This window comes from Camelus bactrianus, chromosome 4 (assembly GCF_048773025.1).
Source record: "Camelus bactrianus isolate YW-2024 breed Bactrian camel chromosome 4, ASM4877302v1, whole genome shotgun sequence".
NCBI lineage: Eukaryota > Metazoa > Chordata > Mammalia > Artiodactyla > Camelidae > Camelus > Camelus bactrianus.
In genome coordinates, this window is record NC_133542.1 from 44,223,296 (window position 1) to 44,250,031 (window position 26,736).

At 39.6% G+C, this 26,736-nt stretch overlaps 1 protein-coding gene across 14 annotated transcripts in view; it reads left to right on the top strand.

The window, feature by feature from the left end:
- The window catches only part of LOC105067534 (spermatogenesis-associated protein 31D4), a 154,206-nt gene that overhangs the window by 118,227 nt on the left and 9,243 nt on the right, over nt 1-26,736 (top strand). For 3 of the 14 annotated variants that reach the window (XM_074361749.1, XM_074361756.1, XM_074361750.1), the window contains one exon: nt 20,760-20,876. In XM_074361749.1, the coding sequence (XP_074217850.1) occupies nt 20,827-20,876 (50 nt within the window). In that variant the 5' untranslated portion in view covers nt 20,760-20,826. Of the gene's footprint in view, nt 1-5,624; nt 5,757-7,180; nt 7,292-7,316; nt 12,987-13,012; nt 19,909-20,341; nt 20,436-20,759; nt 20,877-26,736 lie in introns of those variants that run through there. The other 11 variants (XM_074361751.1, XM_074361757.1, XM_074361747.1 and 8 more) reach the window with 8 other exon arrangements.

Below are 26,736 nucleotides of genomic sequence, written 5' to 3' on the forward strand. Positions count from 1 at the left end.
TGCTTATTTGAATTTATCATTTTTGCATAATTAGGATGAACTAATTTAATTTGCAGTTATCCTTTTAAATGACTTAAATGATATCTGCTGAGATACTCAAGACCGCATGATTAGTGGAGTCATCCTGAATATTACTCAGTCTCATAGGGTTGGAAAGTACAAGTGCAACTGGTGAAGCTTGGAGATGGAAGTTGCAAGTTTGATCTTTCCTTCATTAATACGTATTTTTTGTTTTGTTTCCCTCACCTTACTCTAGGCTGCTTTGTGTTTTCTAGGGGAACCACACTGTGAATTCAGTGATGGTCCTCCTTTTCTAACTCTGTTCTGATTTTATGTCATTTTCACTCGATGTTCAGCTCACATTTCAGTTATGCAAAGGGTAGGCTGATTATTTACTTGTTGCGTTATGGTAAAAATCCCTAAGAGAATGCTTTTGATGGAGACTGTTTCCCTCAGTAAACACTTCTTTTTGATGATGCATTTTATTGAGCCTTTAAAAATTTTGGACACAAGAGTACTGACTGAAGTAGCTGGAACCTATAATGTTAGTGTAGTGTTTTTCAAAATGCAAGTCTTGACCCATTAGTGGATTATAAAATAATTCTGGGGGTTGTGACAATCACTTACAAAATAATTAAACAATGTAGAATAGATAATCTTAGAATGCATTATGTGTAAAAATGGTAAGATTTCATGAAACTTTTATATTAGTTTGTGTGTGTGTGTGTATTTATACTGGTTTATGATAAAAATTACCCTGTATATTTTGTTGTGAGTTACTGTCAAAAGAGTTTGAAAGCCACTGCCTTGGCTTTAAAACTATCTGAAGCAATTTTACAATATGGCGGTTTGAAATGAAGCCTCAACAAGATACTTGAAATATAAAACTATAGATAGTTTTTAGTTACATATTTTAAAGGGATTGGCAGGTTATTTTTACCTAAGAAGCCTAGTCCTGGCATCAGTGGGCATTTTTCAAAGGCCCAGGATTCAGTATCCCAATAAATGGTGGGAACCCAAGTTCTTCATCACTGCAAGGATCTGAGCTAACAGATTACTCCTGTGGTCCGTGACACTGCTGTTGCCTTGCTGCAGGTGGCTGTTGGAAGTATTGTCTTCCCTAACCAGATTAGAAACACCTAGTTTCCCAAGGTCTCAGTCTGCCGGAATGATGGCATCACACTTCTCCCATTAGTGGGACCTGTACCTGCATGGAGAGCTGGAAAATTCTAACCCTTAACTCCCCTCTTTGCTGAAGCACCTCATTTTTCTTCCCAACTGGGTCTTGGGAAGCTGGCATGCAGCATTAAAAGTTGTGTTTTATCCATACAACGGGAGTCTGTGTTTTTGTGTGAAGGTCTACGCCTTTGGAGGAGAGTTCCATCCCTGGAATTAGAAAATTAATCCTTAATTAGAGTAATGCAGTGTCACATTTTCAGTCTGCTAACGAGCTGTGGAGAGAGATGGCACATCTTTCTTCAGTTGATGGATGCCCCTTTTAGAGGATATGTGATCTCACCAGGGTTACTCAGCTGAGTTAACACACTTCTGAACCGAAAGAATCCTTAGGGCAGGTAGGGACCCCTTGCTTTTCTGGCTCTTGCCCCTTTAAGCCTCCCAACCTCTCATTTTGCAGTCTACTTTCTCTTCCATTAAAATACTTGCTTATTAAACTCATTAGTGAAATCTACCCTTTTCCATCTGCTTATGGTTTAAATTTTTTTTTTCATAGAATACCCTGACCTAAATCCTTTGCTCTTCTTTTGACCTTACTACTGCTGAATATCAACCGAACTCCTTTGTCACTGCCCTTCCCCCAATCTCCATCAAACGTTTCCTGTTATTCAGGGTTTTTTATATACACTTAAGAGACAGTCAGCAAAGATGGACTCAAGCTTTACAGGGGATCTTTTTCTCCCCCCACATGGGACATTTTCAAGACTAGGGACTTTCTTCCATTCTTCTCAAGCAGCTTTCAGATGAATTAATGAAATAAAGTAGATAAGTTTGTTACCATCATTAGAATCTTTTTTTTCCCCAACATATATTTATTTATTTAAGTGGAATTATAGTCAGTTTACAATGTTGTGTCCATTTCTGGTGTATGGTGTAATAGTTGTCATACATATATTTGTTTTCATATTCTTTTTCATTATAGGTTACTGCAAGGTATTGAGAATAGTTCCCTGTGCTATACAGTATAAACTTGTTGTTTATCTATTTTATATATAGTAGTTAGTATCTGCAAATCATTAGAATCTCATTCTAAAATATTCTCTAAAGCTCAAAATATGACATAAGGCAGATCCCTATTTAAGTAGAAGGGCCTTATTATAAAAATATCTTGAAGACCCTGAGATTATCTTTAAGAGTGATGCCATGAGAGGATGTGAGGCACAACCCAGTATTTAATTTAAATGAAAAGTGAGATGGTCTCCCAAAGCACTGGACTTGATTTTGTCCTGAGCCCCTCCTTAGTTTTAAATTCTCATAATCATAGAATATAGAGAAGGAATAAAGTTGGTGTTCATTCTGTCTCATTTTACAAATGAGGAAATCAACACTCAGGGGCACGAGGTCATTAAGATCATTCAGTTATTTATTTAGCTGGTTATTTGGACTAGGGTAGTTTCTGAAAGGATGCAGAAAAGTAGAAGTACTTGAGAGCTATTAATCAGCACTGACTGACTGGTTAGGGGCAGGCTGGGGGGTTGGATACTGAGGGAGAGGAAAGATTCAAAGATGGTGCTTGAGTCTTTAGTCTCGGCATCCATGCACATGGGAGGCGTTCGTTTTGGAGGAGGACACAGCAGGAAAAGTGTACATGCAGAGAAAGGTTGTGAGTTTAGTCTCGGAGTGTTGAGTTTTGGGTGTCTTTGGTAAAACCCAAGACATTATGTTACAATTGAATATATACAGGAGGAAAACCATGAGACTGTTGGGTTATGAAAGTTTAGTGAAGAGCGTATTTCCAAGAGGAAGTCTTTATTGTCCATAACTGCTGTGAGGCCAAGTAAGACCAAGATGGAAAGGTGTTCATTAGGCTTAACTTGAAGGAAGTCATTGGTGACCTTGACAAGTTTCAGCGGCGCAATGGGGTTAGAAGCCAAACTGCAGAGGGCTGGGAAATGAGTGGGAGGTGAGGAAATAGAAAAAGTGAGTATAAACAATGATCAAGAAGTTTGGGGCATGGGGAGAGGGTATATAGCTCAGTGGCAGAGTGCATGCCTATCATGTATGAGGTCCAGGGTCCATTAAAGATAAATAAATAAGAACCTAACTACCTGCCCACCAAAATTAAAAATTAATTAATTAAAAAAAAAGTTTGGGACCAGCCAAGGGAGAGTAGAAGTAGGGTAGTACTTGCAGGGGAAGATTTAGATGCAGGGTTTTATTTGATATGGGAGAGGGTGGGCATGTTTAAGTGCTAATGGTAAGAGGCCAGTTTTTCCACTGAAGTCATTTTTCTCTCCTCTGGCTCCTGCCTTCTGTCTAAAGGCCTGTGTGGTTCCTGGAAATCTCAGAGCAGATCTTTTAGGAGCAACAGAATTATCTCTTGCTAATCCATTACCAACTAATTCTTAATAACCAACTTTTGTTATCAGTTCATAAGCCCACATTCCCCTCTGTTTTCCAGATGCTCACACGCACATTAGATAAAAACATCTCTCGCATTTGTTAATGAGGGTAAAGGGAGCAAAACGAATCCTCCCACATTCCAAATTGACCTGTATGAGTTCAAACTGAGAAATTAACATTTTAGACCAATTTTTAAAGATTTGAGGAAATTTATGATCAATATTGGTCACAGATTTGGTCACTGACTTGTTTTATATTTACTTCACTATTATTTATTGACTGCTTAATATATAACATGTGTTTGGCGTGAAACACCCAAAGATGACCTGAAAGTCTTAGTTTTTAAATATTTTACAGTATGAAGATAAATTTCTGGGATTTATGATGATTTTCTTCATTTTTGGTACAATGCTTTCATCTATGTTCAAACAGTGTCTTTAAGGTACAGCTGAAACTTTTTACTGATATCCAACAAAAATTCCCTTTCTATTTCTAAAATAAGGCCTTCTGTGTGATTGTTAGTAAGAGAGAGGGCCCTGCTTTCTACTGTGGAGGTTGAAGAGGCCAGATACCGTCTCTCAACGACCACTGGCCTCTGAGATGTAGATAGTTCACCTAGAATCAGCCAACAGGTTCCTTCACCAAAGCTATTACACCCTGAGGGAGTGGTGGAAAGTCTCAGGGACACTGAGACCCATGCTTGACAATGGCATCCATGCTGAGTGCCCAGTGGTGACGGAGTCCATGGCATTGACCTAACCAGACTGCTCCGGGAGCCGACCCTAGCTGTATCCTCGGCTGTCCGGCCTTTCCTGGTTCCTGCCTCTACTCTGAGCCTGCTTCCTGTTGAATCATTGAACTCTCTGAGACTCTTCTAAGAAATGTCTCTTCTGCTGGGGTTACCTGGAGGCAGTTTCTGTACTTTGCCGTCAAGAACCTTGACTGATTCAGAGGGTCACAGTGGAATAATAAAACAACCAACAAAAATGTATATGTATACTTAGCTAATATTTGTGGACTGCAGACATTGTGCTAAATGCTTTCAATGAATGATGTCACCACGTCATCAGAACAGCAGGATGAGGCAGGTATGTGGGTCTGTTCTTTTTAAGAATCATTCTAAGGGCCTCCTCTGGTAAGAAAGCTTTTCTGACCTCCTTTCCCTCTTGCAAGTAGATTTGAGTCCTCCTTTGTGTCTAGTCTGTGTCCTCTAAAGAGGAGAGAATGTGTATGTAGGTATATACACTTATATATATATTCATATGTATACATATATATATATACACACACACATTAAATATATACCTATGTACACATTCTCTCTTTAAATATATTTCATACATCAAAGGATGTATAATATACATATTACAATATCTAATATAATGTGTAATATATAAAATGTAATATATAATATATAATACATATTTTATTTCCTAGCCATTTATTAAGCTCTTACCATGCGTCAGATACAGTGCTTAGCCATTCACTCACATTATCTCATGTCATTCCCACCAGAACTTTATGGATTAGATTTATTAGCTATTTTACAAAAGAGGAAATGAGAACAAGAAAGGTTAAATAACTTTTTCGAGATGTTACCTATGAGCCGCAGAATGGAGATTTGAACACAGTTCATTTTGTTGTGTTTTGAATCCCAGCGCCTCTACTCTTTAACACTCTGCAAACTGCCTTCACTGCCTCCTTAGACTTACATGGAGCTGCTTCCGTCTTGTACTGGACTGAGGCAGAGTCTGCACTGCATTTGTCCTTTTTTTTCCCCCTACTTGCCTAACAGGGAAGACAAATCTCTGTTCTTCGTGACATCTCGCCCAGTCCTCTGTGCCGGGCAGACAGTTCCTGTTGATGATTCTCCTCTGTCCCAGTGAGCTATCTCAAGAATTCCTCTCCCCCTTTTCTACAGGAAGTCACTCCCCGTTGGTTAGAGATGAATCCTATTGCTATTCCTGGCCTAGAACAATGCCTCTCACGTAAAGGTACTTAGAAAACTGTTGTTAGAGTGTTACTATTTTTGTTTCATTTTACAGATGAAGAAATAATAATTAAGTATTAAATAATAAGCACTCACCTGGGGATGTTAGCATCTACCTCATCAGGTTTTCGTGAGGATTCATTGAATGAATGCACATAAAACTCTTCAAATAGTGTGTTGGCACAAAGTAAGTTAGTTATTAGTACTAACACTTGAAAGCGCACATGTATCCATAGAGATAGGAGGGCAGCTGGTGGTTGCCAGGGGCTGGAGGGAGAGAGGATTGGGGTGTGACTACTTAAACGGTATGAGGTTTCCTTCTGGGGTGATGAAAATGTTTAGAACTGGATAAAGGTGGTGTTGGCACACGTATGTGACTCTCCTAAATGCCACTGAGTTGTACACTTCCAAATGATTACTTTTATGTTGTATGAATTTGCCCCTAATTAGAAAAAAAAAAAAGGCACAGAAGTTGTAATGGACAGCGCAGGCCCAGGGAGACCTGAGAGTGAGTGCTGCCCTCAGTGTGCTCCCCATACCCCTCCCTCACCTCACCCCGTCCCAGCCCTGGTCACAGAGCCAGAATTCGGACCTACGCCTTTGGTCTAACTGAAGTGTTCCTTCCGCTTGAATATGTTGCTTTAGAAATCAGAGAAAGTCCATCCTCATGGGTGGACAGTTGTGATTTGTGTGCTGATAATTGCAACTGGAGGAGGAGTGTCCCCACCTCAGGCTGGAAAACAAGTAAATTCTTAAAGCCCTTTATAGTTTGCAAAGCAGTTTTAGAGAACAATAGGTGGCAAATAATAGGAACTTAACTGTACTTGAGTAACCCATCTAATGAGCTTAGTAACCATGACTCAAGGGGAGGGGTGGGCAGGAAGGGAACTCTTGTTAAGTTCATAGAAACTTCCCTTCCTGCACTGGTGGGGGGTGGGGGGGGTCTGTCTTTACTGACTGCAAAGGAAACGCAAAGACTCCAGAATGGTGTCTGTTAAAAACAAAGTGACATCATTCTCCTCCCTGGTCTGTAAGCAGCTCCACCGAGCTTGCTGCGGCATTAATGGGGCTGGTGACAGCCGCTTAGTCTAGGCTAAATAGACCTTGGGGTACAGTCATGACTTTGCCATAAGCGTGAAGCGACTGGGAGAGTCCTCGTGAAAACAAATAAAATCTCAGATCTTCCACAGCTAATCTCTTTGCAGTTTGCTTGATTTATAACTGTGTAAATGTGTTGTAGCAACAACCCATTTTGTAAACATAGCCACCTCATTGCTCATTAATAAACAGGAAGGTATTAATGAACAGCCAGCTCTCATTTTAAGGCAACTTGACATAGAGAACGTGGCTAAGAATTAAGTAGCAAAAGATGGTTTTAATTTATTCATGTTGTTCTTGTCTTTGTATTAAAGGGATTTTGAGGTGGCCTTGACCTGATTTCTGGGTCAAAGGGGAAGCCAGTGTCCAAGCGGGAAGCTCATATGGCCACTTGTAGCCCTGGCCCCGGTGCACCAGGGGAGCAGAGGGGAAGGCACAGGGGTTACTTGAATTGCTTACAAAACTTTAAAGATATCTTGAAGACCTTTCAGATTTTGTTTTTCTTTCTTTCAGGATAAACCTTCTCCCTCTAGCCCTGGAGATCCAGAGGTAAATGGCCTGGTTTTTGCCTCCCAGGTCTAACAGTCTAATGGGAAGATGGTCACTGAAAGAGCTAACTATAATGTAGGTGATAAAGACCATTTAAATAATAGATTAATAAATAATAAATTATTAAATAATAAAGGATAAAGTTTGGGGACTAAGTACCAATTGAACTGTATTGGCAAGATTTGGTGTGGAGGATGCAGTGTGGGGCAAGATTAGCGGGTGGTTGAGAGAAGAGATAACATTTAACCTGGACCTTGAAGGATTTCCTTGAACAGTGGAGTGGTGGGAGGAGGTGTGTGTGTGTGCGTGTGTACACGTGTGGTGGAGACAGGAAAGTTTTCCAGAGCAATGAGAGAACACTGAACTCTGCACTTAGTTGAGTTTAGAAAGAGAGAGTTGCATGGTTGGAATGTGGGAACCAACTGGAGGGGTAGGTTGGGGAAATGAGTTGAACAAACCTTGCTTGCCTATTTCATCAGTGAGAAAAAACAAAGATGTGGAAAAGTTAGGCTCCCCACTTTAAGTTTACAAAGATAAGAATGCAGAGAGTAGTGGAAAAATGATGCCAAGGGAAAAAATGATCCTTTGAGATGCTTTAACAGGAACAAAGCTTTCTGTTTTCCTAGGAGTATAGATGATTTTATCGTGATTTTAGACTGCAGATGTCCGAGCAAAGACGTTAAGAGGTGGGACTTTGATGATCTGTGCTGCCGGGTCAGCGGGGGTGAGGTGGGCCTGCGGCTTGGGGCCTCTATTTGTGATCTTACAGAGGGTTGCTGTGTCTCCTGTTTTCATTTTCAGCATTTTCATTTCCAGATTTATTTTGTTGATTAACTTTTATCACATATTTAGGTGAATTTTAGGTGGATAACATTTGTGTTTAAATACATTCTCTCTACCTTTAAGCGTGATTTCATTGGCCTGAGGTTAATTTTTTCTCCTTGAGGAATGTAATTCCATTTTTGCCAAGACTCAATGGGGAGATTCTACTCTATCACCAGTTTTAAGTACTTTGAGTATTTTGTATTGTCAATTACAATGATTTTTGTCAAAATTTCGAAATTGAAATATGGGATATATGCTGAAAATTCACCCGTTGCCAATCACAGTGAGCTTTCCCCCGTCTCCATCCTGTTCTGTGCTCTGCACTGGCTGGGCTTCCTTGCCTGTTGCTGTTCAAGGCACCAGCACATTGGGGAGCAGCTCAGCTCCATCCCTCTCTGGGCTGGGGCCACCACTCCCTCCCCTTCCTCCTGCAGGCTTGGGGCTGCTAAGGCTCCCTCTGGTTGCTCCTCTTGGTGCTTCGCCACCTTCGATTTGGTTGCTGCCTTAGCCCTGCTCATATCTTTGCAAACTCCTCAATTGCTCTGAACACCCCACATTTCCTGCATTATTAGGTATGTTCACAGAAAGTATATTGAAGATGCATGTATGATAATTTGCATTTGTGTAGTAAGTTTATTATATGAACTGAATTCATTGGGGGTACAATTAGGAAACAGCTTTTTTCTTTACATTAAAATGTAATGTAAAAAAAATTTTTTTAATGTTCCCACAACTAACAGTGTGCTTTAGGACTTTTTCTTCCTCACTTCTTGAAAACAGCTTAGGCAGAGTGATGTTTGGCTATTATTGAAGACTTACATTTTCAAGTATTAGAGAACCTAATTCAACCTAAACAAACAAACAAACAAACAAACAAGCAAAAACCACACACAATGACTTTCCATCCTGCATACAGTTTAAAAGTTTTGCCCAAGTTCTCTGCCCTCTCTTCAGCTCATTTCTGACTCAAAGCTGGGATTTGGCAGTGGGAAAGATGGGCAGAGATCTGTGCTTTCACTCTTTCCTTCCTCTTCTGTCCCACCAAACTCCAATATTGTGGACTTTCTTAAATATTCAGCTTGGGAGGAAGATGCCAGCCTCCCTTATCTGATAAGCTCTGGCTTCTCCAAGTTATTCACTTGAAAGCCTCCTCAGTTGGCTCCAGGCTGGGTGAAAACATCCTTCTCTCATCTCTATAAATTTACCTTTGAAGAACTTCTTTCTAATGAATCTCTAGTTTTCTCTTTCAGATGCTGCTGGGTAGGTAAGTAATGGATAAATCTGGCCTCCTTTTAATAATTTCTGAAAGGACATGTCCCTAGAAGGACACTGTCATCTGTTTCAACAGCTTTGAGGTTTTAGCTAAAATTTCCTGGTTAGACATCAGGAAATGTCTAATCTCACATCCTGTTACGTTTGTATTATAAAAGACGTATTAAGAAAAGAGAAAATGAATATGGATGGAAGGAAGAAGTGAGAAAAAGAAAAAAAAATAGTGAGAAAATAGAGGGAGACACAAATAAGGGAAAGTTGGAGAGAAAGAAAAAAACAAGAAACAAGACCCCTCACCTGGATGTCCGAAAATTCCTGCTGATGTCTTTCCTTGTATTAGCTGACTCTCAGGCTAACGTTGCCCTTGGATGCTGAAGTATGATACTTTATTTGAAAAGAGTTCAGCGTAATGAAGTAAGTGATAATTTCACAGAGGAAAATAGGCATTTAAGTGGAACACTGTACTGAATTGCTCAAATTCATTTTTTTATTGTAGCAGACATTAAAACTATCCCTGTAACATCCATTTCAGCTTCCTTCAGTGACAATCATGAAGTTTAGGAGGGACGAACTTATCTTCAGATCCAGAGGAGGACCCTGCTTGATCTAAGCTGTCAGAATAACCCCATTTGCTTGTCGTAGTGATTGATACAGGTTTAAGTCAATCAGAGCACAGCATTTTCGGTCCTACAGAGGTTGTATTAGGGCAGTCCAGTAAGAGTGAAGCTTGGGACTTTTGTATGGTGATATTTCTGAAAACTGCCCTTGGCCTTTGTTCTGCCCTTGGATGTGAACACGGAACCACCATGAATGCTGCTGGCAGTCATTTTATGAGGCTAGCTCAAGAAAAAAAGGCAGCATTTGAAGACAGACAAAACTGAGAGAACTGCAGAAAAATTGAGCCAAAGCCTGGACCAAACCATGCCTGGGACCAAGCCAGGAAAAGTCCTATGGACTTTTCGGTTACAAGAGTCAGTAAATTCCCTGAATTTTTAAAACCAATTGAATAGCTTTTCTGTTATTTGCCACAGAAATAATTTCGGTTGATAACGCTTTTGTTGCATTTGAGTAATTTAAACTGAATTAAAACAAACACTCCTCATTAAAAGACAGTATACATTTATAGCTTCAGAATATTGAATACATTTACAGTTTCTATTACATACACATTGTAAAGGATCAAAACAAAAATCCCAAAAGCTGAACCTCACTGCCTCATTCACAGGGAATAAGGGCTTTGGAATTTCAAGGCAAAAACACTTTAATATTAAAGTTGTTTGAAGATAAAGGAAAAATTATAGATGAGCTGGAGCTGAAATAATTTGAAAGAGCAACAGCTGTTTTGACATACATTTCTGCCAAGATAGGTAGGATAGAAATGCAGAAAAACTGATACAGTTTAAAGTCTACTGTCTGCCAGTTACTTTCATATATATGCTCACACTGAATTCTTACAGTAATCCTCTGAGGTTGCTATTATCCTCTCCCTCACGTCCTCCCCCATTTTACGTTTGTGGAAATAGCTTGGAAAGGAAAAGTAATTCGCTCAATATCATGTAGTTATTTAGTATCAGAGGCAGGATTTGAGGCCAGATTATGCTCTTTCTACAGCCTCACTGTTCCTTTATAAGACATAGCTGGAAACTACAGGGGTCTGTAATGCTAGCCAGGGTTGGAGCAACTTAGAATGCATTTAGTAGTTGCTTTGTGTGCTGGAGGTCTGTTACGTTGCAGACCCTAGGCTTTAGCTTTTTGGGTATTATCTAATTTACAAACAAGTCTGGCCTTTTGCCTTGCGAATAGCAAACACAAGGGAAGAATTGGATTCAGTAGTGTTTGCTTCCACATAACCTAGCCAAACACAGGACGCCTTATTCGGATGTACTGCTTCCTTCTCGTTTTCCTAAAAAGATTCATGAGCCCTCTGCCAATATGATAAGTGTTGGGGGAAATGAGTTTCTGAATTGTCATTCTAGGAATTGCCTTTTGCAGCTGAAACTTCACCACTTAGTCAAGACTTCCCCTGCCATCTGCTCAGCTCCAAAACTGCTGCAAAGGTTGAGAGGATCTGCTTAAATTACAAAGAACCATATCTATGATAGAAATTCCATGCCATGAAATCTCTCATAATTCCAGCCTGTCAAACACTGGCTCCAGAGGACCACACTTTTAGGATCACTGGGGTACTGTGGTACTATTGCAAGGCATCAGGTCTTCAAAGGCAGCCTGTCATCACCAGGTCATCGCTCACAAAAATTCTTCGGAACGAACCTCATAATCCACACTTGCAAACTCATCTTGTCCCCAGCTCTGGGGCCATTCAGGTCCAAGAGAACTTAAGGAAAGCACTATCAGTTTTGATGGCTTTTAATGTCATCTTAGTCTGTTGGTATATGTGAAAGTGACTTCCTAGGCACACAGCAGGCATTGTTCTTCACATCTAACTGTTAGAGACTCTTCTCCTATTTTTGTGAGCAAACCTGTCTATGCCATTGTTCTAGAACCTACGTCCCAATCTTTTCTCCCTGTGCTCAAGCCATTAGTTTAGTAAGGACTGAAGTTCTTTTGTTATCAATTCAGCCCTTGTAAAGGCCTGGGTAGGTCTTTGATACTTGCTTCCATGTCCCTCTAACATTTACTCCTTCATTTGTTCATTCATTCACTATGTCCATTTATTGGACCGTTTTTGCCAGTTCATTAATGCTAGTCATGGCGATTCAAAGTGCCTTAGGTCGTGCTCCCTAGGAACAGAGACTGAGATGGGGATTCCTAGCAAGCCATACAGTCCCGAGGGAATGCTGTAAAGTTGGTAGGGAAACAGAACAGTGCAGGGGAGAAGCTAGGCAATGATGTGATTTCATGGGCCGCTCTGGAGAGTGAATGGTACCATACAAGTTACTCTCCTCGTCAGCAAGAGCCCTGGGCTGCTGTACGCCTGCTGTCGGTCACTGGTTGGCTATGGACCACCCATGGAGGTGGGGATGGGTAGAGGCTCATGTGGACTCCCAGGCACCTCCAGACAGTCTTGGCAGGCAAGGACAGATCCTCTGGGAGATGTGGAGTGTGAGCCATGCACCCGTGACATCTGGGGAATGAGTGTACTACAGTGACAAAGTGGATCTGAGTGGAGCATCAGTAGTGTCTGCATCACAGTGATACCTGATATTTGGTCTGGTCTCTGAGTGACTCCGTAGAAATATGTCATTGTATAACAGCGTGGAGATGGAGTGATGGAGCTGTGCACATAAGGAGTGCATAGACCAAGGTAGGTGTGAGCACGTGGTGGGGATGGAGTAGAGGTAAGGTTGAAGAGGAAAATTTCTTCGAGGACAATTTCCCCAAGGCAATGATTCATAAATTGAGTCCTGAAGGGTAAGATGGATGATGGAAGAGGAAGGAAATTTTAGAGAGGGAAAGCGTAAATGTTGGTGAATAGGGCTGCATGAGGACTTCTGTGTGCCTTAAGCATTTTGGCCTCTCCTGGGCCCCTTCCTCCATTAAAAAATATTAAAAATTGTATTTTACAATTGCATTGATATAAATATTAATATCATCCAGGTTGGATTATATTTATTTTTTCTTTAGGTTTTAAAAGAGATTGAAGCATTTTCATGATCCAAGGGGCACACTTTGAGAAGCACTGCTTTGTACTATGAGATATCAAAGGCACAGTGTGAGTTACTTTTTATCTAATGTCTTTGATTCAACATAATTTTCTCCATTGTGGATATCCAGTTATTCTAGCACTATTTGTTGTAATGGCCATTCTTTTCTCATTTCTAATAGTTTCATTTTTTAATAAATCAAATGTCCATATATACATGGGTTCTGAACATGACCTTCCTTTTTTTATATAAATAATTCTTACTATCACCCACTGTAAACACTGTTTGAGAAATTCCGCTCTAGACTAAAGGGCAAGAAACCCTGGAAAATCCCATGGATCATTTTGTGACTGGACATAGTATCTGTGAAATTTAGAGATTTTAAAGCAATGCCCAGCATTTCCTGGGATCCGCATTTAGATATATCTATTTGGTCTACCAAGCACAATTTCTGACATTTTTAGAAATCTGTCTACAGTTCATAATTGTAGTCACTTGGGGAGAAGCAAATGGATTTGCAGACCTAAGAAATCAACCCCTGTGCTAATGCAAGAAGTTCATGGACTTTCTTCCTTTTACACAGAGTCTAGTTTATCTTTTGAGCATAATTAGCTGAAAATTTCCTCCAGTAGCGTGTGCAATTCTACCAATGATATGCTGACTGCACTTTTTCCTGTGCTAGCACAGTCATATTTTATTGCTTTATTGGAAACAAGAATCATTATCTTAATTACTAATTGAAGTTGATATTTTCTTGGACAGCCACATTCTTTACAGGTCAGTGGACAGTGCTGGGGAAAAGTCTGGTGAGCCTTCCTGAGGGTAGAGTAGGAGTTCCTTTTGAAAATGGCTCTCAAGCTTCCCTGAAATTAGAAATACCTGGAGTGTTGGTTAAATATTCAGAATTCCAGGTTTGTCTGTTGGGAATGCTGATTCAGAGGGGTTTGGGAATATGTCCTTGGGATATGTATTTTAACAGTCACGTGATTATTGTTATTAGGGAAGTATGGGAAACACTGCCCTAGGAAGTATGATTTTGAAGACGTGGTCAGAGACAGGGAATCCGTGATTCCCAGATATCCCCCTACATTCCCAGGAAGGTATCTCTTTCTCAGCACTTTTCCAACCTTTGTTCTGTACCTCCCACTAATAGCCATTCAGTCCCAAGTGGGTGTGTGGTTCCTACCTCAGATTTAGCATATTCTCATCACTTCACCTCAGGCTACAATTCCCATTTGAAGTCATTCTCTTTCCATACACTCTCAGTCACAGTGGTACCAAACTGTTTGCTCTTCAGTGCCTACCCAGAGCTCTTCAAACTTTTTGATCTTTTTCCCGTTTCATTTTCTGCATGGAATGCCTTCTATCACTATTTTGCACTTTTTTTTCTTCTTCAGGAACTCAAGTGTCACTTCGTTAGACGTCTTCTTCAGCTTCCCTAAGAGTTAATTCTTGCCTGTGTTCTCATAGCACTTTGGATTTCTCTGATCTATACTGCATGTTGTGTTGTGATTATCTGTTTCCTTGCCTGCCTCAGTAGACAGTATGGACAATGTCGTCATCTTTGTATTACAGTGCCTAGCAGAGTGCTGAGTACATAGTAGGGATTTTATAAATATTTGCTGAATGAACTTTAGACTTTTAATAACTATATATGAAATGATTATTATCAAATAAAAAGATATAAATTTATTCAAGAAGTCCAGGTATTCATTCATTTATTCAGACAAATATCTATTGAACCACTCTTCTATACTAAGCATTAGTGATTCAGTGATAAACAAAAAACAGACATGATCTTTGCCTTCATGGTACTTTTAGTAGAGAGAAATATATAAATAAAATAATTACATAATGGATAAAAGATTTGCTACAATGAAAAATATGAGGATAGGTGTATGAGGGCGATGAAAGCATATAATGGGCGGTGGGGGGTAACAGCTGATCTGAGTGCTGATAGTGAAAGGACTTACCTGGGGAGAAAGGTCTTCCAGGCTCAAGAAAAAGCCTGTTCAAAGGCCCTGGGGTAAGGGAGGGAGAATGGTAAGAATAAGGGACTGAAGAATGGATGACATGTCTAGAGCAGAGGCAGCAAGTGGACTGATGGCCAGAGAAAAGGCTGTCACCTTGAGCATATGGCTTTTCATAGGCCTTTTAAAGTTCTGTCTTTATTTTAAATGCAGTGGGAAACCAGTAAAAAACAGCAATTTTGGTGAGTGTTATTACATTTTTGTGGGGATTTATACAAATGATGATCTGCTTTACTATTTATTTTTATTTTGACCATGTAGACTTCTTCAGGACAGGAAGCATATTTTGTATTTCTTAGTGTTCTTAGAATCTGGCTCTACACAGTGAATAGAGAGGGTGACCAAGAGATGTCTGCTTCTTGTTTTATTTCAGGTTCTTGAGAGTGAGGCATTATGTAAACACACTTAGAAAGAAACTTGGTTAACCACATTCATTGGATAGCTTATCATGACACAACGATTTGTGTTATAATTGTGAAAAACATGTTTGATGTGATGAGTGGACAGCTGGCTATCCACTACTGCCTTAATCAACAAAGACTGTCTCTTAAGTGTTTGAGAAACAAATAGAGTTAATTTCAAAAGACCTTTATTCCCATTTCCAATAAAGTTATTTTGTCACTCGTAATTCTGGAAGTTTTACCATTACAGAGTCGTTGCTGGGGTCTTAAAGACCCTTTGGTCTTCAAGAGTCCTCTTTGAAAGTGTAAATAATGAATTGGGGATAAGAGATATATCAATATTTATCAACTGTTGTCTTTGGGATATTTTGATGGCGATTCAAATATAAAGGAAGTATATTTGTTGGGGACAGATCAGGGGCATTGGAGATGTGGAAGTGAAGTTTGCCGTATGGCCAGGCCCTCAGTTTTACTTCCATTGTCACCGCTAGAAAGTAAGTCGTTTTGTGAATGCTGGCAATGATTGTGTTACTCACTGTAGCCAAATCTGTCTGGACTTTGGTTTCACAATAAAACAGAGAGTACTTTTCTCTGTAACCTCTCGGACACTGAAGTTTAATGATACCATGAGGGACAGTGCAATGAACTTGGGAGATAAGTTGCTCTGTCATACAAGCTGAGCCAGTGGCACTATCTACCTGAAGCCTTTGCGTTTCAATGAACTTCTCCTATCAGCTTTTCAGAGACAAGTTCTTTTTGTAAGGCCAGGATTTCATTGGAACATCAGTGTCCCTGATAGTAAAATAGTACTTTCTGATCTTCCATCAGATTTTCCAAACTTCTTTATTTGCCCCACTGCTCAATAAATTTCTAGTTTCTGGAGGGGACATGAGTAAGAAAGGGAGCCTTTGTTGAGATTTTTAGGGTAAGGGTGGTTTTTTTCAGAATGTTCCATGATGATTCGAAAAATTAAGAACTCTATGCCTGACAGGGGCACATTTCCACTGAACATATTCTATGAGACTTTTCTTATTTCCCTCTAGGGCTTTCTCCACTCTGCCCTGTAGATTTCTACAACATCATTTTCATATTTAGCAATTGTTCCTCATGAAATGAATTATGACTATGGAAAATCTTATATTAAAAATATTTTAAAATAAAGCCATTCTGTTATTCAATGTAACTGCTTTATTTCCTCACATATTCATAGGAGATGCCATAGATCTTACTGGGAGTTTTAGGAAATTAAAAAATCACCACCAAGAAATAAGATACTGATTACTCAAGTGACAACACTAACTAAAGACTGATCCACCCATTTTTTTTTTTTTTAATCCCTTCTTCTGAGAGATGCTCATCTCAGGTCCTGATTCATCTAATAGAGTCTAAGTCAGGGATCAGCAAACTATAGGCCAAATCTGACCAATAGACTTTTGCTATAAATGAATTTTTACTGGAACATAGCCACACCCATCTATTTAAGCACTGTCTGTGCTGCTTTTGTGCTGCAACAGCAGAGTTAAGTAATGTATGGCTTGGAGAACTGAAAACATTTACTATCTGGTGTTGTATAAAAATAAAAAAATTTGCCAAGCCTGGTCTAAGGTATGTGTTTGTATATTCTTTGACTATCAGTTAAGTAAGAGCTCCTTGAAAGCACAGACCAAATATGATTTCTCTTTGTCCCTTCAGTGCCTATCACACTGTCTTGCTGGAAAGAAGTGCTCAAGTTCAGAATGAATGAAAGTAGACTAGTCCATCTGTATAAATACTCATGCCCTCTGTTACTCCCCATCTTAAAGAATATGGGAACCATTGAAAAGTAGGCATAGGGTGATTTCCTATCAGGACAATTTTGGGTTGATTTTCAGGAAAATCTGTGTCAATAGGGCAAACTCTGATCTCAGTGTCCCGCGAAGGGTTGCTGCTTGTCTCATTCTAGCAGTTCAGGGATGGGAAGGCAGGGATGTAAAGGAAGGACCAATGCAACTTTTCTGCCCCAAGAGAATTTTCATACCTGGTGATTTCCCCAAGTATTTATAAGGATGTCCCAGTGTCAGGTGCTGGGCAGCTTGGCCCAGGAATAGCTAAGTAGGAATGCTGGGGATACTTGTATTCCCCGCTCACTCATCCCAGCAGGTAGATTCTGGTTTGACATTTGGTATTATGTGAAAAAGCAGGTTTGGGGAAGCAAATGTAGCTTGCTTTCTGTACTCTTTCTACTTTTGAATGCTCTTGATTGACTTTCCCTATATATGTAAATCTGGGAAATGCCTAAAATGTAAAGTAGTTTTTAAAAAGTTCATAGGTCTGATACCTTGTTTGAGTAGGCATTGAAAAGGGCTCAGGAACATATTTTTGGCTAGTTTCCTTAATAATCAAGCCAGAGGTGACAAATATGTACTACATTTATTACCATTTTGACCCCTTTCACCCTTCTGTCAGATATCACTAATAGATCACGGTGTTCTTTCAGAGAGCCTCAGAATCCTTCTTAACATGTTCCAAGAAGCTACCACTAATTAGCCATGTTTGGCATATGAGCTGAAACCTTACTTTCCAAAGCTGGTTTTACATATGTCTAAATGTGGGAATCTTATTTCTTCCTTAGTACCTCATCCAGTAATTGATCCAGGCCTTGAAGGTAGTAACCGGGGAACCTGGCTAACCAAGACCTTCTCAGCAGATTGCAAACAAAGGTGTGAAGTGACCAGATGGAGTAAAGCAGAGTGTGCACTGGAAAGTCTCATGAAATGAATTTAGAATAATCAGGAGAAGCCAGATTTAGGTGGATATTGGCATCCAGGCCAAGACATTTGAATGAGTTCTGTAAAGTCAGTGTTCCCAAAGAATGGTTAAGGTTCTCCTGAGAAACAGAACCGTAGCATAGAGTGTACACACACACACACACACACACACACACACAGAAACAGAGACAGAAAGGGGGCGAGGATTTATTTTCAAGGATTAGCTCATGTGATTTTGGAAGCTGGCAAGTTCAGCATCTGTAGCGCAGGCCAGCAGGCTGGAATTCCAGCAGGTCTTGGTGTGGAGGTCTTGAAGTGGAAGGCAGTCTGTACGCTGAATTCTTTCCTTTTTGGAGGACTTAATTTTTTCTCTGAGGTCCTTCAACTGATTGGATGAGGTCCCACACATTATGGAAATTCGTCAGCTTTACTCAAAGTCTACTGATTTAAATGGTAATCACATCTTAAAAAAACACACACCATAACTGTGACATTGACTGGTGTTTGACTAAACAGTGGGGCACCATAACCTGGCCACATTAACATATTAAAATTAATTGTTGTAGTCTGCATAAGTAATTTTCAGTGGTAGATAGATTCATGTTTTAAAATTTGTATTATACATATTAATGTCATTTACCTAAAACTTCTGATTTCATAGAAACTTGGTTAGAACAAAGCTAAATTCATTTAAGTAAAACTGAGTTTATTTAAAGAAAATTATTAAATAAATGTTGGGTACAAATGGTATATGGATATTGTGAGTATATGAAGGTTGTTTTGAAATGACTGGTATTAGAGAGTGGTAAACGGCAGAGAATTGGTGTACTCCTGGAACAAGGAAATGTCATAAGGAAACGCAGTTTTTGGAAGATTAATTCTGTTGCCCTGAGCAAAAGCCATGGGTAGAAAAAAAATTCATCAACAAATAATAAATGTGAAAAAATTATCCTTTGCTGTAGTAGTAAAATAATGCATTTTCTCAATCTGCTTTTTTAAAAATTGCTTGTGCTACTGTCTTTTTTTTTTTTTTAACAAATAGGAGTTTTAAATTATATGTAATCTGAGCAGTTGGTCTTTGTTTTATGATTTCTTAAAAGGATTTTAAGCTTAGGAAATCATTCTTGGTTTGAAATTCACAGACCTAATATACTGGGCATTTGGAAAAGGATGCTTTTTAATGTATCTGGGGGTTATTTTGTTATACACTATGAAAGATGGGTCTAAATGAATTTTATTTCCCTTAAATTTCTTCCCAGTTATTCCTGCACGAATTAATGAATAGTTCCTTCTTGGTGATGTCATTTTATCTTCTAGCAAATTCTTGTAAGGAACAAAATCAATTTCTGGACTGTCTAGTCTGTGTTCTATAGCTTTATGTTTTTTCTTCTTTCAGTAGTATCTTATTTTAGTCATCATAGGCTTTTTTTTTTTTTTTACACCATAGAGAGTTTATTTTACCTGTAAAAGGGCAGAGGTTAACATGTGGACAAAAGGGTAAAGCGTGGAGCTCGTGTGGGAGACCAGGACAGTGAACTGAGGCTGAGAGTAGTAAAGGCTGTTCCGGGGGAGCGTTGGAGGTGGTGATGAAGAGACAGGTCAGATCTAGTACCTGTCCTGCAGGCAGAGACCATGAGACCTGTTGATGCCAAAATTTATGGGATATAGCCAAAGCTGTTATAAGAGAGGTTTTTCATAAAAAATACCTGCTTGTCTTGAAGAGTCTCCTGGAGAGGTGGGTGGCAGCTGGGGACACAGACACTGGCAGCAGCCACTATGGGAGCTCCCCCAACTACGTGGACACTGGTGCTGGTAGGTGTCACTGTGGAAGCTTCCCTCCAGCTCTGCCTTATATTTAAATGTCTAGTGTGGCTTGTTCCATTCTGTATTCTTCATTCAAACATTTCTTTGATAAGCATCAGCTTTTTCTTCCTGAGAACATCAGCATCTAGTCAGATTCTCCAAAATTTTCATAGAATGTTAATTGGATTTTGTGTAAATTATTATGAGGATTGCAATGAGTTTACATGTAATTCATTTATGTATGAATTTATACCCATTTTCAATCAACTTTTGATGTTTGTGACGATATAACAGAAGTAAGATTAGAGTCAATGAATTAGTCTAAAATGATAACAAAGACATTTTATCTTAGTTGCCTCCTTCACTTGGGAAATTTAGATTGTATAAATAGTCAAATGAAATTTAATTCCCTTTCATTTTTGCACCTAAATATCTGGTGGAGATGTAATCCAACAATTAAGGATCGCAACGTCTGGCCTCAGGGAGCAGAATAAAAGAAAGAATGATGAACAATGTCAGTGAATGGATTTCCAAGGGTAACTCACATTTCAACTTTCATTTTAATTCCTTAGTATTTCAAATGGAAACCCATGATCCCTTTCCAGGAATTTTCACCTTGGGTGTTCAAGGTTTTTTCCTCTCACTTCCTTTGCACTCTTCATGCTTGCGATCTGTACAACAAATTCTTCTGGCCCTGGCTAATTCTTGGTACCCTTGGATCTCTCCTGACAGCAGAAAGCAGTGATCAGACAGGCTGAATGATTCAATGGAAATTTAATCTGATCCCATTTTAGCCACATGTAAGAAGCAGTCTGCTGTGAACTAGAATTGTAATGCTGGAAATTATCTGATTCCTGCAGGCCTCTCTTCCTTCTCTGCCCTGGTGAATGACTGCTAAAGGAATTTAAAGCATGTAAAACATGATAAATGTTGATTTGTTGCCTAGCCATTGAACTGGACATCTTGCCTTCTTGCAGGTAAAACTAAGGGGTATCACAGATTCTAGATTTTATTTATAAGGGCAAAGAATTTACATTTATTTACTTAAGTTGCTTCTTGAGGCAGTACTGTCTTATTTCCTTTAAATTAGACTTCCAACTTTGAACCCAGTTTGAAAAGCAGAGCAAAATGAAACAACCACCAAAACAAAGGAACTTCTGTCAATAGAACACTTCAGCTGCAAAGACTGACAAGCTGAAGAATAGAGTTGATGAGATGGGATTGGGCAGTCCACTGATCTGAAGAAAAGGCATCCTCTATTTGTGCTGGCTAGGGAAGGCCAGTTACAACACAGAAAAGCTGAGAAATGGTAGGAGAAAGTGGAGAAACAAACAGGAAAAAAGTGAAAACCTGGCCATAAGAAAAGTAAGGTACAGAAAATACAGCAACTTTTAGAGTTGGTGATGCCAGTGTTTAAGAAGATTACCAATGTGACCACTGTTACATTGTTGGCCCCAGTGACCCACATCTGCCAATAGTTGCCTCTGTGTAGCACTCTCTCTTTGAACCTGAGCTGGGACTGGGACTGTTTTAACTAACTGGAAGTGGCAGAGTGATGTGGTATCAGTTCTTGGTCTAAGCCTGAAGAAGTTCTGATCTTGTTTTCTTCAGAGCCATGAACTACCTTATAAGAATTCTGTTAGCTTCCTCAAGCTATGTGGCAAGGCCATTGGAGAAGCCACATAAGAGGGAGAGGCCCTGAGAGACAAATCTGGCCATCCCAGTGTCCCAGCCAAGCCCAGGTCCCTGCTGACCTGCCAGCTGGATGAATCCACATGAGTAGCCATTGGTAAGATCAGCAGAAGAGTCACCCAGCTTAGCCCAGCCCAGACTGCAGAATTATGAGCAAACAATGTTAATTACTTTAAGCCACTAGGTTTTGGGGGAAGTTTGTTATACTGCAAAATATAGCTGTTGGTGTGATAATGAAGAGTCAGGGATCAAGATGCAGTGACTCTACTCTCTGAGACAGCATTGGGTAGACTGAAGATGCACGCCTGGGACCAAAGCAAGCTTGGTTCAAATCCTTACTTTGTCATTTTTTAGCTCTAGTGGCCTTGGGCAAGTTATTTAATCTTTCTGGGGCTCAGTCTTATTATCTGTGAAATAAGAGAAAGATTTCTTCTCTCACAGATTAAGAAATGAAATGAGTGAAACTTTGGCACACAAATTAAGTACCCACCAAATCTTAGCTCTATTCCATTTCTTCCCTGTGGTTCCCTCACCCTTTGAGGGGATAAAGGTGATCCAAACTACATTAACTCTTTAGGGTAGCCCTGTGACCTGCTGAAGGCAGTTCTGTCATGGGTCAGTTTTGCACTGTCTATGTAGTTGATAAACAATTTTTGTATTTATATGAAAAAGAAGTAAACTCCTAAATACAGGTGATGGATCTTCTTAATGATAGCAGGTCTTAGGGGGCATGGCTGGAGTCAGTGCACATTTGTGTCTGTGTCCCAGACCGCCTACACCTGTTCCTCTGCAGTACCACAGCTGGTTATTAGACTAAGCTGGGGTCATCAAGGGATGTTAGAGTTACATTCAGCTTATTTTATTGCAGAAGGCATGAAGGCATATAAGTCCATTCGGTTTTCACAGAAAAGCATTACTATCTCAATTGTTTGTGAAGTTCACATAGGCAAAAATGGCAGATTTCGAGGTAGTAGTGGATTAAATTTGGTGTTAGTTGAGTCCTTGCCTTCATACTGAAAAGAAGTCCCATATTGAGTGTCTAAATTATGTGCAGACACCAAGTTTCCAAGCCTTCTGAGAGAAGACACACACACACGAACATACACATGAAAGAAAGGATTAAGGAAAAACGAAATAAACTTGCCCTGGCCTCAGTTTCCAATTTGTCAAATGAATGAGAAAGCCAGACTCGAAGGCTCTCCAAGGTCCCAGCTCTGAGCGTTAGCAGACATCTCAAAGCCTGTGCGTGTATTAGCCCTTGGTGGACAGTGAGATTAAAAACACAGGTTCCTCTCCAGCAAAACTTTAATTGCATAGCTTTAATTAGAAAAAGAATCAGAATACTCTTTCAGATTAGGTTTTTTAAATTTTATTTTATTTTTAATTGTTTTTATTGTTTCCATTTTATTTTAAAAGAAAGATGAAAGCTGCTGCTTGCCAAATTGCTGCACACGTTTCCTTGCCATGCAACTGCCCTAGCAAGTTAACTTAAAACAATTTTCTAAAATGCATTTTTAATGAGAAACGTAGATCCCTGAAATTTGTCTTAAACGTTTTTTTTGTTCCTTCAGACCTCTTATAGGGCTCTAGAGTTTCCATACCTCCGTGCCAAGAGCATGGCAAAGGAATTTGGCTCAGCTTAGTAATTACCTTGTGTTAGTCTAGCTCAAAGTTGTTTTTGTCTTAATGGCTTAAGAGAGCCATTTGAATGCTTTGATTCTAGTAGTAAAAGTTCCAATGGGCAGGGTAGGTGAATGCTCATGTAATGTTTAGCCTATTAAAATGGCCATATCCAAAGCTTATGCAGAGTAAATTCTTACTAGAGACTCTGAATAAGAGCAGGTCAGCATGGAAAAAAGCATGAGAAAATAAGAGAGCTAAAGTAGTCTGGGAGTGTCCTTCCTCTCTCCAAATTAGATCCCATGATTATGGTGGACATTTGTTTTTGCCCTCTTTCATGGCAAGAGGGAAGGATCTCCCCAAAGTCTCCCTGTGTGCTTCCAGAATGCTGACTCATCCCCAGACTTCACAGTGGAGCATGTCCATGAGACCACAGTTTCTCAAACTATCTGTGGTGAAAGACCAGTTTGCTTCCTCTCCCACACCCCCATCCACTGTGCACTGGTACTTGTATAAAATATAATAAAAATGAATTGCTGGAGAAGTGGCAAGCAATGATACACAAAATATAAGCCTCATTTTTTTATTATTAGATTTAATTATGCCATCAAATTGCAGTAAAAGTTTCTAACCATCCTGTTTCTATACTTATCTTGTAGAAGATGGTAACAAAAATGTGGAAACAGGCACTGGTCCACGGACCACACTTTGAGGAGCACTGACTTAGACTAGGCCAGTAGCATTCTCTGGTTCCCAGTAATTATTTCAGGGGTGTTCTTATGACCTGAGCTGGTCCCATTCACTTGAATGTTGGGGCTTTAGTTGAGAAACTGGGACAACAATTCTGTTTTTCCTGGCTGGATACCATCTTGGGACTATAAGAGTCGTGGCTTGAGAATGAGTCAACACCGAGAAAGCAGAACTGAGGGATGGCGAGTCAGAAGCTGAATCTACTCTTGTATTGTGCAGAAATAGAAGCCAATAAATGAACTTTTTGCATAAGCTAGAATTCATCAGGTTTTCTATCATCTGCAAGAGGAAGAGTTTATATGATTCAGTGACTAATTTGTATTTTCCCCCCGAGCTCTCTTTTGCTTGCCAGTCATCTTTCCAAAACAGATCTGGGCATGCCTTTCTTCTGGTTATGAAAACCTTAGCTTCCCATTGCCTTGGTACAAAGTTCAAGCTTCTTAAACTGTCATTCAAAATCTTTAACGGTTGAGTCTCCTTCTTCTTCAGCCTAATTTTTTTGTCCTCTCATCCTCAGACACATGCCTGATGCTTTAGTGTGACCAGACATGCACTTTTACATACGTTACAGGTTTGCTCATGTTCATTCACTTTGGCTGGATTGCACTTCCTCTTCCCACACTCTTTTCTGATTTTCTAAGAATTCTTGAGAACATAAGGTGTTCATTACTTTTAAATGTTAAGCATTATACATCACCAGCATTCCTGCTGATTCAAAGCCTAATTTTGAGAGTGTTGGCAGGAGGGCAAATTGATGCACCCAGACATTTGATTAAAAACTGCATTTAGACAGTAAAGATCTCATTTCATAGGGAATCTGATATGGTTATATTACCACAATCTCAGAAAACAACAAGCTTAGACAAAGTGTGACTTTTAAGTTATTGTGAAAATGAATAAGCAAGGAATGATAAGTTATGTCCACACCAAAATGTGTACACACATGTTTACAGCAGCTTTATTCATAATAGCCGTAAGTGGAAACAACCCAAATGTTCGTCAACTGATCAATATATAAGCCAAATGTGGCATATCCCTACAATGGAATATTATTTACCATAAAAAGAAATGAAATAGTGATACATGTTACAATATAGGCAAACCTTGAAAACATTATGCTAAGTGAAAGAATCCAGATGTGAAAGGCCACATATTGTATAATTCCATTTACATGAATGTCCAGAACTGACAAATCTGTAGAGGAAGTAGATTAGTGGTAACCTAGGGCTGAGGAGAATGAGATTGAAGGGTGAAGGCTAAGGGGAACAGAGTTTCTTTGTCAGAGTGATGAAAATGTTCTAAACCTTACTGTAGTGCTGGATGCCCAACATTGTGAATATACCAAAAGCCATCGAATTGTATGCTTTTAATGGGTGAATTGTATGGTATGTGAATTATGTCTCAGTAATGTGGTTTAAAAAGAAAAGAGTTTATAGGACCTTTATTCATAGGTGCCCAAACTGGGAAGCAACAACTATGTCGAAGGTGAATGGATAAATCACCTGTGGTACATACATTCCAGGCAATGGAATAGTGTTTAGCTAAAAAGAAATGAACTATTAAGCCACAAAAATACATGCAGGAACCTTAAATGCATATTACTAAGTGAAAGAAGCCAGTCTGAAAAGGCTACACTGTATGATTTCAACTATATGACATTCTGGAAAAGGCAAAACTCTGGACACAGTAAAAAAAAAAAAAAATTGGTGGTTGCCAAAAGATTGGGGTTGGAGGAGGATGGGGTGAATAGTCAGAGCACAGAGGATTTTTAGGGCAGCAGAACTACTCTATATGATACTCTAATGGTGGATACATGCCATTATACACTTGTCTCAACCCATGTAAACTATGATCTCTGGGTGGTAACGGTGTGTCAATGTAAGTTTGATTGTAACAAATGTCCCTCTCTGGTGCTGGATGTTGATAGTGGGGTAAGTGTGTGTGTGTGTGTGTCTGTGTGTGTGTGTCTGTGTGTGTGTTTGTGTGTAGGGGTGTTAGAGGAGGTCAGATGACTTATGGAAACTCTGTACTTTCTCCTTAGTTTGACTGTGAACCTTAAACTGGTCTAAAAAACAGTCTAAAGAAAGAAGAAAAGGAGGAGGAAGAGAAAGGGGAAGAGGAAGAGAAAGAGTGTCAAGGGGAGAAGAGAGAGGAGGAGGAGAACAACTTTGAAGCTTTCCTTGCCCCTCTCTCATCTCCCTCCTGGCAGAAGAATTAATTGCTCCTTTATCTGTATTTTCATTGTCTTCTTATTCCTACTTTTTTTTTTTTTTACAGTTTATATCTCTTTATTTTAGTTGTTTCCAGGTCTCACTTACCGAACTATGAACTGCCTGAGGGTGAAGGCAATGCCTTATTTTCTTGATATTTCTATTAGAAATACTATACAGCAGAGTTCAGTAAAAGTGTGGTGTGTGAATGAAGAACGTCTTACAGCTACTGTTTTAAATGCAGTTTGAAAAGATTTTGCCCTAAGAATCTGTTTTACTTCAGGCTTTTTGATAACTTAAAAATAGCTACCTTCATGTGGCTTATTCCTGGGACAGCGGTCAGGATGTGAATGAGAGAGCACTGAGGACATATGAGAATCCTAAACTAATGACTTATCTCCACTGAGTCGCTAAGATTATCCTAGTAGAGCTATTGGAAAATACTCCTCCTTGGGGCTAATATAACTCAGTGCAGCCTGAAATCCGGGACCAGACTTCTGTGTGGTGGTAGTGAGAAGATCTCACGCTCCTAAAAGCTACCACTGCCACCTCCGGATGGCTGCCG